Source organism: Ciconia boyciana, chromosome 1 (genome assembly GCF_034638445.1).
Source record: "Ciconia boyciana chromosome 1, ASM3463844v1, whole genome shotgun sequence".
Classification (NCBI taxonomy): domain Eukaryota; kingdom Metazoa; phylum Chordata; class Aves; order Ciconiiformes; family Ciconiidae; genus Ciconia; species Ciconia boyciana.
In genome coordinates this window covers 43,167,731-43,179,856 of record NC_132934.1, presented here as the reverse complement: position 1 = coordinate 43,179,856, position 12,126 = coordinate 43,167,731, and the positions used below count along the sequence as shown (strand labels likewise).

Below are 12,126 nucleotides of genomic sequence, written 5' to 3'. Positions count from 1 at the left end.
ACATGTTTGACTAGGAATATCATTTATTCATTCTTGCTAAGTTTTATTTCACAAGTGAGCAAGGTCACTAGAGTAAATGACCATTGCTCTCTTTCATTATCACTGTTGGTTTTATTCTGTGAATGTAATGGTATTCCAGGATAAAATTATTCCGTGCTTCAAATGAGTTCAAAATTAGCTATAGGACCATCCAACATTGTCAGTAAATGGATGACTTAAGTATGTACCGTACATTTTTATAGCATTTATAAAATCAATCCATCAGAAGCGATAAACAGCAGCCAAGGAGCCTCTACAAATTGCTGTATTAATATGTACTAATTAAATCTACTCTCTTAAAAAGATCTGCTTCCGAGTGGTAGATGTTTGATTTAATGGCATGTTGAAAACTCACGTTTGTTACTAGCTTAACTTGTCCTCCTCTCTCAAGCACTTTTTCCTTTGCATTGTAATAGCTTGCTTTGTTTCCATCTTTTAAGGTTCCAGAGTTCCTGCCATAAGATGCTTAAGGCATATCTTTACAGAGCTTGTTAACTGCCTGAAGGTACTGCTGATTTTACAGTTGTGATTACACAGGCACCTGTAAAAATCAGGTCATTAGTCAGTCTTTTAGAGAAAAAAGATTAAAGCCTCTTAGTAATCTTATTCACTATCCCCTGCTTGGAGCAACAGGTATGTTCTGCCTTGCCTTGTCTTCCCCCTCACCCCAAAGCAAACGTCTGAGCATCAGGATGAGGCATTTTGAAGGCGGGGGACAACTTCTTCCTAGTGGCTGCTACAGTGTGGATAGACATTTATGTTCTTAACTGATTTATTTCCATTTGTTTAGTACTTTTATAATGCTTTGTATAAAAAGGAGATTTAAAAACTCTCCTGGTAATCATCCTTCAGCTTTATAGATGGAATTTCTCAAAACCCCACTTGATTTAAGAAGTTCATCTTGAATCCCCAGGCCTGCAAAGTGCTTACCACAAGATATTCTATATTAGGTGATACATAAACTTTATTTTGTAGGAAAGGAGCCTTTCTGATGCTGCTAGCAGTATTTGCAGGACCCAGATTGAGTCTGCAGACTAACGAAGGAGCATGAATTTCACAGTGAACTTGAAGCTCGTAACCCTGTGGGTGTTACTGAGTTAACATTACTGAGTTCAGTTCATACTTTGGTAAAACTTTTGTGCAAAGCTTGCTTACGCTTCAAGTTACTGGCCAGTACCACCTGAGAAATGATAGTGTCTCGACAGCTTAAAAAAACTTCGACATTTCCGAAGCTTAAAGCTTAAAAAAAAGTGAGCCGTGCTGCACGCTGCCTCTTCAGAAATGAGCCTTCTGCACAGGTCACTCGAGGAAGGGTTGTTAGTGCAATTCCTGCTGCAGAGTGGGTCTCTGACACGGCTGACAGCGTGGCAGGCGAGGTGCCCACCCATGGAGTGCCCACCTGCAGGGTACCCACTGGTGGAGCCAGAGTGCAGCCCATGGCGGGGGGCTGTGAAATCCTGTTCCTCTGGAGCTAAATGGCCAGTGGCTCTTCGAGAACAGCTTTCAGCTAATTGCTGGGAAGTTGGTGCTACTTCAGCACACCTTAAACATTTTTAAAACAAGTGAGTGTAGCTCATTCCCTTCGAAGGGGCCCATTTTGTGAAGTAGCTCCCTGTGAAGCAGCTGTTTTCTAGCCACCCTTTTATTTTTCAGTTCAGATACCAGACCTTTTGTGGTGCAGTCCCTTCCCAAGACTTCAGCAACTCCCTTGCGCCCCCCCTTTCCTCGTACTTGTAGCTGCAGGAAAATAAAAAGCTGGTTTGGGGGTACTACAAGAAGAGCAAAGTCAGTCACTACTTTGAAGTATTGGCCTTCTGGCACTGACAGACTTGAACTCTGAACCTGTAAAATGAGCTCTTTGCCTCCCTTGTCCATCTCCTCACATATTTTTCCTGAGCAGCAGTCTGCATAGGGTATAGTTTGCCTGGAGCAGACCTTTAGATGGTTTATCTGATGTAGAAAAATAGTACAGGTAGGTATCCTGGCATCCTTGCATTCTTCATTCTGCCTTCTGTTTATGCTAGGCTTTGCTGAAAAGACGTTTCTGTTACTGTAATAATAGTAGAAATAAAGCTACAAGGAGGGCCTCTATACTTTGCAGATTCCATCCAGAAAATGGAACTTGTTTACTTAGACTAGATCTTCTGCTGAACTTTTAAAACTGTTTGAGGAAAGCTTGGGAACTCTTAAAATGAGCCACGTTGTAAGTTCCAATCTTTTAGGCAGGCTCTTCTTTAGTAAGCATCTTTTGTTTCCCCCTCTGATCTCTTTTTGTCAGTACCTCTACTTCCACAGGACAGATGCTACTGAGTCAGCCATTCTTCCACGATTAGAAAAGGTACAGTTTTGTTGTGTGCAGCTTAAGGAAATGTACAGACAGTATAAACAGGATGGCTCACCAGGTGATCTTACAAATAGCTAGAAGACATCAAACAAGTCTTTCAGACTGATAAGGTTCAAGGAGAGTAACTCTTCTGCTTTAAACCTTTCCCTTGACAGTCTCTATACGTGATCTTTATTAATAACACGTGTTTCTTGTGATGTACATACATACTTTCATCAGCGTTCTGAGATGGTGGCACAGCTTGATCTGGCAAGCCACTTCCTGGGTTGGCTGTGTTGTGGCTCGTTAAACCAAGAACTCTCACAAAAGTGGCGAAGAAAGCAGGATTTCAGAAGTTAAGTAACAGTTCGGTGCTGTATCTGTATTCAGTAGCAGCCTTCTTACCTCCTCCTAGTTTTTGTTTTCATCTTCTGCCTCATCTCCTAGACCAGTCTTGTCAGCTGCTTTCTGCTGTCCCCTTCAAAGCAAATCTCTGGTTTGAAATCCTCATCTTCTAGAATGAAAAAATTTGCAAGACAGTATTTGCAGTACCAGTTTCATAAATAGCAGTGCTAAGTTGTTAGTAGAAATCTGTGCACAAGCACATAACATCATTGAATGAGCATCCATTTTGTATTTCAGCAGTGGTAACAAACAGCGATGAATCACAGCTTTTAACTCCAGGAACAATGAGCCAGCGCCAGGGGAAAGAAGCCTATTTTACTCCAACCAAAGAGTTACTCCAACCATCTCTCAGCCCAGGAACTGCCCACAGTCATGGTAAGACAAAGCCGTTTTTACGGAGGTTTTAAAGAACTTAAATGCTGATATTAATTATCTGTTCCAAATGTTGGTTCAAAAACACTGCCTTTTACAATAAAGAGTTAAGGAAGAAAGCATATTGAAATATTGTATGTAATTATTTGTATCCTTATCATACATTATCCTTATCCCAGGGCTCAGTATTGGGGCCAGTTCTGTTTAATATCTTTATCAGTGGTCTGGACGAGGGGATTGAGTGCACCCTCAGTAAATTTGCAGATGACACCAAGTTGGGTGGGAGTGTTGGTCTGCTTGAGGGGAGGAAGGCTCTGCAGAGGGATCTGGACAGGCTGGATCGATGGGCCGAGGTCAATTGTATCAGGTTCAACAAGGCTAAGTGCAAGGTCCTGCACTTGGATCACAACAACCCCATGCAATGCTACAGGCTTGGGGAAGAGTGGCTGGAAAGCTGCCTGGCAGAAAAGGACCTGGAAGTGTCAGTCGACAGCTGGCTGAATATGAGTCAGCAGTGTGCCCAGGTGGCCAAGAAAGCCAATGGCATCCTGGCTTGTATCAGGAATAGCGTGGCCACCAGGACTAGGGAAGTGATCGTGCCCCTGTACTCGGCACTGGTGAGGCCGCACCTCAAATACTGTGTTCAGTTTTGGGCCCCTCACTCCAAGAGAGACATTGAGGTGCTGGAGCGTGTCCAGAGAAGGGCAATGAAGCTGGTGAAGGGTCTGGAGCAGAAGTCTGATGAGGAGTGGCTGAGGGAACTGGGGTTGTTTAGCCTGGAGAAAAGGAGGCTGAGGGGAGACCTTATTGCTCTCTTTAGGAGGTTGATTTCTTTCTTTCTGCCTGAAAGGAGGTTGTAGCCGGGTGGGTGTCAGTCTCTTCTCCCAAGCAACAAGCCATGGGATGAGAGGAAATGGCCTCAAGTTGTACCAAGGGAGGTTTAGATTGGATATGAGGAAAAATTTCTTCACCAAAAGGATTGTAAAGCATTGGAACAGGCTGCCCAGGGAAGTGGTTGAGTCGCCATCCCTGGAGGTATTTAAAAGGTGTGTAGATGTGGTGCTTAGGGACATGGTTTAGTGGTGGACTTGGCAGTACTAGGTTAACAGTTGGACTTGATGATATTAAATGTCTTTTCCAACCTAAATAATTCTATGATTCTTATGTGTTATCTGAAAGAGAGAAAAGAGGGGAACAGTCCACGTGATGGTAAATCATTATCTCTGTGTACTCCTGTAACCGATGGTCACATTAACGTCTGAGGTATTTAAGTTGTGTCTTTACGCAGAAGTGTTACGATACACCACCTAAGCCTGGAACCTTTGTGTAAAGATCTTTTAACAATTACTTCTACTGAAAGATCCTTCTCTTCAGGAAAGGGAAAAAAAGTCTCAGCACTACTTTTTGCCAGCTTTCAAACAGTCCATCTGCCTTGCTAAACCTGTTGAAAACAAACTCTCAATGGATCCATGTGAACTGATTGGATGCAAAGTGAAACGCATCAGTAGACCTGATATGTTGATAGTCTGTTTAAAAAAACAGAAACAAAAAACAAGCCATAGTTTCTCTCCTTGTGCTTATTGCATTTGAAACTGTTTGTGTTGTCCTGTTGCCTAGGATATCATTAGACATGTTTGTTATGGTGTGTGGAGTCCTTAGTGAAAACTTCAAGCTTTTTTAATTAATATTCTCTCTCTTTTTACTCTTGGCAGCCATGCTAGTCATCTGTGCTTCCTTTAGTTCTTGCCACGAGTAGTGTTCCTGAGATTTTTTTTTTTATGTGAGCCTCCCTAACTTCCATAGTTTGCTTTGACAAAGTAATAATATTAGTCCATCAGAGTAATAAAGGCAGTTTTTCAGGTAACTTTGGATAATTTTCGTGTTTTCCCATTCAGTACTGTTCAGATGAAGAGAAAAAAACTTTGAAACCAAAGATAGTTGTTACCATGTTGAATCTGGTAGTCTTTTAGTGTATTTTAAGAATTATTATGGTAGTATTTTCAGTGCTACCCACAGCTAGCTCTGATATATTTTTTTAAAGCTGCTGTTGTCTCACTGGAACAGCACTTGATGTTCTCTGGTTTGTGTTGTGCTTAGTCTGGAATTATTTTCTGTAGAATATACATATATAACTTGTTTGTAATTTTTATTATGTTTAAAGAAATGTCTGGTTATTCTGTCTACCATGTTGTATCCTTTACTAGACAAATGCTGTAGTTATATAAGTGTATTTGAATATTGTAGCAAAGTGTTCCTTTTAATGTTGCTATTCCCACTAATTTATAAAGGCAAACTTGTGCTTTTTTAAGGGCTTTCACTCATAGGAAAGTCATTAAAACAGGCTTGAAAAGCACTAAGACTTGATTGTGCTACATCAAAGTCCTTGCAGATATTAAGGCTTCTCTTATTCCCCCCCCCAATTGTTTCAGGGCTTATGTAAGAGATTTTAAGCTGGTTGAATGTATCTGTGCCTTTTTTAGCATCAGTCATCACTGACTTATTCTTCCAGGAGCGCTTCTAGAAATGAAGCTGTAGTTTCATGAACCAATGAATTTGGCTTGCAGTCAGTTTCAGTAGTGAAAAGGTATGATGTGGGTAGGCTTCAGCAACCTTCAGTTACTAACTTCTAGCTTATCTGCAACTCAGGAGGTGTAGGTTTGGTTTTTATGGAGGTGGTTGACCCACATGTAGAAGTTGAGTGGTTATTCTGTGGTAGTTATTCCTACAGGGAAATTACAGTGCTGGTGAAAATATGAGCTTATTACAGAGGGAAAAAGATATGCTGTGCAAGCCTGAAAAATAATGAAGTAGAACAGAGTTTAAAGTGATGGAGTAGTTGAGACTGACTATTGTAGCTGAAATCCAATTAACAAAGGTCTTTACAATATACCTGTAGTATTGTATGATGAGTATATGCAGAAATGTTTAGGAAATGTTTAGATATATTATTTAAAGGCATTTACCTTGAACTAAATGGAGATACTTTTAGTCACTGGCACCTGAATGCATCCTTAGGAGATGGGTAATGTAAATAAACAATTCAAAAGTGTGCTAGGCACAGGATAAAAGAGAATCGAAACAGAAAAATGTATGATACAGTCTACAAATAATTGATTAAATGTATATAAAGGGTAGCTGTGACATGGGTACTTGGCTTTTGCCGCTGGACAGTTGGATATTGTTGGATGCTATTTGGCCACCATTACCTAAATTATGTTTCCTGCTGCCTGAATAAAAGAGCCTGTGTGGCAAAGCCAGTGTTGTAAAGAGCTTGTGGTGAAAAATAAATGAGTTGGAAAGAAAAGAAACCTGTGAAGAGGCAGTCTTTGGATCACCCAGCACTTTGGTGTTAGTGGGGAAAACACCACCATGTGTGCCAGATTCTTTGGCCAGCCAGCAGCAGTCCAGGGAGAGGCATGCTCAGTGACCATCACTTGGAAAGTCTACTGAAACAAGCTTAATTTGTGTCTTCTGCTTGTGTTTTAAGTAAGATCGTACTTACAAGTATTAGGAATATAATTAAAAGTAGATGAGAACTTGAGTCTTAATATGAGGGAGTGGAGGTAAGCATTTAACATCTGCTTGGGCCATTGGCTTCCTATTTGGAACAAGGGTGAACAGTGTAACATGTCATTGTGAAGTTGTAAGTGGTATGTATTTAATGATTTTAAGTGCTCCTGTGTATAAATACTGGATTTTAATTTATGTGACCATAGCTCTGGATTTCAGAAAGCTTCTATTTTCCTGTACTTGGTTTCTTAGTTTGAAACATGACTTCTTCCTTCCTCACTCCTTTCACTCTTGTGAGATGGAACTTAGTATGTCGTCTGAGCCAGAGATGGGGGGTCTTTTTTTGAGATTCCAGTACAGATCTGTTTTACGAATGTAGAATACAGCTTGATCTGGCAGCATTGTCTAGTGATTGTTAAGCAGAAGTCTATTTACACTGTCATTATTCTGCATATTTGCAGGAAGAATTTGAACCTTCTTATTTTACATAGTGTTTTTAAGATTCTTGGAAGATATGCTGTCCTTTATTCTGAGACTGAAGACTAGCTTATCTTTTAGGCTACAGACTGGCCTTTAAAGGTGTGGAGGTCAGACTTGCTTCCATAGAAAGCTTCAGCAAGGTTGTTTGACCAAAATGTATTAGAAAAACTGATGGTGGGGATTATGCTTGTTTATTATGCTCACCAGTTTACATAGCCAGTTCAGAATTGTAGTGTTGAACGCTAACTCAGCCGTATCTAGCATTAGTCCTGAGATGGACTTGTAATTTTAATTATAGTGGGTTTAATTTATTTCTGCCTTGCCCATCATTAGTTAACTAGGGTGTCAGAATAAGCCAATCCTGATCATAATGCTGCAATTACAATTTGTTCTATGAAATAAAGTTATTGAGCCTCCAAATGTCAGTGGCTTTAAGTTGGAGAATACCAGAATCCAAGTGCCATCTACTGCAAAAGCTGATAATGCTTGGATGTGTTGAGGCATCAAAACAAACCTTAAAAACTAGCTTTTTGCATCCACTGCGTGCAAGAAAGGATTTAGTAAAGGCACAAAGTTGGCTTAACTAGACAAACTTTCACATTCTGTGTGGTACCACCATTTATAGAAAGCAGCAATAAAACTTTTCATGGGAGCTCTAAGCTCAACTACACAACGGAAAGCTTTCTGATTATGGAGCTTCTCAGCATCGTAACTCAGGAACTCCTTGTGAAAGTGGCCTTGAGCAGCTCCACATTGAGTTGATATTGAAAACTGTTACTGATATTCCTCACTTTTCATTGTATATATTTAAGGAATCAGTTTCTAGATTCTTTCGCTCAACAGCTTACTCAAATGGATTACTTTGCTTCTCAAATCAGGGTGGGAAATGAGCAAACAGTGATAAAGATTTGGCAAGAATTTGCAAGATCAAACTTTCTGATAGATTTGCAAGATTTGCAAGATCAAACTTTTCTTAATTCTAACCTCTGAAGTCTTTAATTGTCCTTTTATAACGTCCTTTTATTAGTCCTGTCTCTAACTTGTCAATGCTATATATTGTATGTCAGTGTTGCCTTCTGGTATGTTTTGTGTTCAGATCGTTGTTGGTTTTCTTCTGCCTTATCTGCTAGGCAATGAAACCTTCCTACTTCTCCGTGCCTTGAACATACTAAATGATCGTACTGTGTTTTTTGCTAAATATTTTATTTAGAATTGTCAGACTTGGAATTGGACTTAAATAATTCAGCAGGCTTTTGATGGAAACTTTAATGGGTTTGGGGAGTTAGCTTTTGCTGTAAAGCTTTGCTTATGTTTGTGGGATGGTGTGTTTTTAGGCTCTAGTGTGGTAGCGTGTCCTTGCCAACTCACCAAGACCATATTTTTGTAAGTGTAGTGCATATAGATGTTAGGACTGCTAAAACATCTTTGAGTTCTAGCAGCTGACATGTAGATTGAACAATGTTAATTTAGCTCATTTTCTGTGTTTGCATTCTATGGTTGAAAATGTTATTAACTACTAATGGGCAAACAACTAAACTTTTATCAAGCTTATTTTTGGTGTTTTACTTTTTTTGACCTACTATAAGTGCAACCAAAAGGAATCATTGACGAAACTATTTTATTAAAGTTAAAAAATGAAAGTGAAAAATATCGAGTCCGAGACTGCCTTTTCAAAAGCTGTAGAGCAGAACTCTGCTTGCTGATGTAAGCTGTTTATGTTGTTACACAAATTATCCCTGGTAAATTGGATTCTTGTAAATCTTGTTAACTCAGACTTACAGTGGGATACTGCTTTATTTGTTTGATAAAATGGATTAATATAGAAATAGTGATCACTTAAAGTTTAGGAAAGAATCAGAGAGGGTTTTTAATATTTTATAACTTATAAATATGCTGTTAAAACATATTTCAAACTTCTTATGAAAACAGCATAGATGCTCAAATAATAATAAGCTGTAATTGTGGTAAAGAGAGAAATCTAGCTAAGATAGTAATATTAAAAATTCTGTAATAACATTTTTGAAAATGTCTGACTTTTCTTTTTTTACCAGTATTCTTATTGTTTGTTTATGGCTTTATTTAATGAGAGTTTGTGCTGCTGCTGTTTGTATGCCTTTGAGTGTATGCTACAAAGTATACATGATGAAATGCTTTTCTATTTTCTCACTTTCTAGTAATTTACATACATGTTTATTTGCTTGGGAGATAATCTCGGGTCTTATTTTTTAAGAGTGTGAAGAGGTGAAAATCCATATGAAGAAGAATGCAAAATTCACAACATTCCTTATAGAAAGATTTTGCTGTTTTAGGTTTTTGTGGCTTTGAATGAGGACTCTAATTTGCAGGTGGCACTAAGGGGAGCATCATCCATACTTAAAGAGGAACAAATAGCAGTGGTGCTTGTGTTGACAGTATTTGATATTTTAAGGCTGGCAACTCAGCAATTAACACATTAAGATTTTGGAGCTCTAGTTTCTGTATTTCATGTGGAGAACAGTGACCTGTGCAGACAAGCTTCCTGGCTCCTGAACTTGACTGCATCAGCCCTCAGTATTTTTCCTATCTTTATCCAAGCATTGATGAGATGCAGATGGGGTGAAAATGTGAGTAGTATCTGGGAAAAGTATATTAGGATGATAAAGATTAAGGAGGAGATATTTTACAATAATCTAAATCTTTGAACTAAATTAACAGCATCTTGCTGTCATCTGTTTTGTTTTGTTTTGTTTTAAGTCAGCTTATCAAGTAAAGGTAAGTAGCGAAAGTGTGTGTCCAGAAGGAGCTTGAGGATCTGAGCAGGATCTGCCCCTCCTTTCCAGTAGAGGAGTAGTAGCTGTTAATTCAGTTTGCAATATGATGAGAATGTATTCTGTGTTACATGACTGAGAAGCAGAAGTGGTTTAGGTGTAGGGAGGTGGATTGACACTGGAAACAGAATTATAGGTCTGCCAATAATGATGATGATCACGATGAATAGAAAGCGGGAGGGGAAGCTGCTTTTGTTGTAGGGTGAGGGCATTTTTGGCTGTGCTGAGCTTGTATGAAAGGCTGTTTGCTCCAGGGTAGACATCTAAAGGACATGCTATGATTTTAATCTGTAGGATGCTGCATTTGGGGAGAAAATACAAATTTAACTATTTTTGCGTGTGAGAGAAGGTGGAGGGTGAAAAATAGAAGTTTTCAAGCACTAGGTCCTAAAGAACACTTGCTAACTACTGAAGGGATGAGATGCCTTCAACATGATGGGATGATAAGGACCAAGAAAATGCAAGACTTGGACATTGCTGTCTACCCAAGGCAGCTAACAAGTTAAAGGTGATTTGTTGTAGACCTTGCAGCCTTTAAACAATGTTTGTTTCAGATGTATGGCTCAGCTGACAGCAATGGCAGCACATTTTGTTTGTCAGGGTGGTAAGAAATATCTGGAGCTCCTGGCCTGTCATCCCTGTTCTGGCTCACTGGTGGCCAGTGTGCAAGAAGCTCTGGAGATGTAGCACACATCTCCTTTTACCAGCTGTTAGGGGAAAGAGGGATTACTGTGACACGGGGAAAGACACAGCCCCATGTCAGTGAACTTGAAGCCTTTTCAAAGTATTAGCAACTCTTCCTGAGATGGGCACTTGTCCTCAGTGCTTTGGCCAAATTTTTGCTAGGAGGTCGTGAGAGCCTGTTCGTTCATGTGGGTGCACGAGACTGAAGCCACAGTGGAAAGGCTCTGTGTTGGAGCTGGAGAGAGAAATCCTGCATGCCTGTGGTTATAGCAGATGCATGTGTTGAGCGTGGGGGAGGCTCTAACTTCACTGGTAGAATACTGATCACTGCTTAAATGCCAGCTCCTGCTTTCTTTGAACTAGCAGTTTCAGTGTGTTAACATTTCTTTTTGATAATGGTGTTTGGCTTGCAGATGGTAGAATCTTGCCAATCTATCTGGTTCCAAATCAAGCTGTTTCCTGGGTAGTTGGGTTGTATCTAATCCTTGATACCGATTTCTGGTTTTTTGTTCTCATGTTTCCTTTGACTTTACTCTCTACATCTAGACAGACTTAGTCATGGAAGTAACTTCGTACAATCTCCTCTTTCCCTCCACTATATCTGTCCTTTGAATAGAGAAACTGAAGAAGGGCTAAATAAGTTGTTATCTTGACACAGTAAGAGCAACTTATTACTAAGCATGTCATGCTTTTTTACCTCGCTTCCTCTTTCCATAAGTCTGTCTCACTGTCTCAGCACTAGAAAGGAAACTGCTAGAGGGCTTGTTGAGGCTCTCTGACAAGCTTATTTTTTAACACTTCCATATTAACAGTAAATATTACTTCTGAAGTCAGGCACCTTCTCTGTAGAGTAAGTGCATCTAATGGCTTAGAGAAATGTTAACGCTTTTGCTTTCCCCTGCCACGTGGGAATTCTGTCTAAAACCTTGCAAGCCCTTGCACTTGGAGAGTCTTGGTCTCTCTTGCTGTATTCTTGGGAGATGTTTTAATTTGTCTTACCTTATCGTTTGATGCTGAGGAAGTATTTTGTAATCAGCAGTGTATAGGTGCCATGTGGACTGGTTGTTCTTTTGGTAGTTCTGGATTAATATCTGTTGTACTGCTTCAGGGCCCTGACCCTAGTGACACAGGTGGTCACTTTTAAGTTTTATGATGGAGCGTACCTCATGGAGGTGAAGCCCCAGTTCTGCAAAATTGTGCGACTTATTTGGAATAGCTTTAGTGATGCTTGTCTCAAACAGGGTGTGAGTGAGGTTCTAGTCACAGTAATCAAGGAAGTACATACTTGATTACATAACAACTTTTTTTATGAGGAATCTTATTTTTTTATGTACAGATACACTGTGGCACACACCTGATGCATTTAGGCTAGAGTGCAGTTACTTTCCTCTTTATGCAGGCTTTTCAGCTATGTCTGAATAATCTGTTTTTAGCTTGTGTTACCAGACTGAATTACTTGTGAAATGTTTTAAGTTCTGCTGTGTGTGGTTAGTCTCCTGAATCTAT

General features: G+C 39.7%; 1 protein-coding gene across 6 annotated transcripts in view; it reads left to right on the top strand.

Moving 5' to 3' along the window:
• OSBPL8 (oxysterol binding protein like 8) overlaps positions 1-12,126 on the top strand; it is a 99,164-nt gene that overhangs the window by 40,485 nt on the left and 46,553 nt on the right. For 4 of the 6 annotated variants that reach the window (XM_072863931.1, XM_072863921.1, XM_072863960.1 and 1 more), the window contains one exon: positions 3,005-3,142. Coding sequence is in view for 4 of the 6 variants with exons in the window: in XM_072863907.1 (XP_072720008.1) it covers positions 3,005-3,142 (138 nt within the window). In the remaining 2 variants the exon portion in view is untranslated. The remainder of the gene's footprint in view (positions 1-3,004; positions 3,143-12,126) is intronic. The other 2 variants (XM_072863912.1, XM_072863950.1) reach the window with 1 other exon arrangement.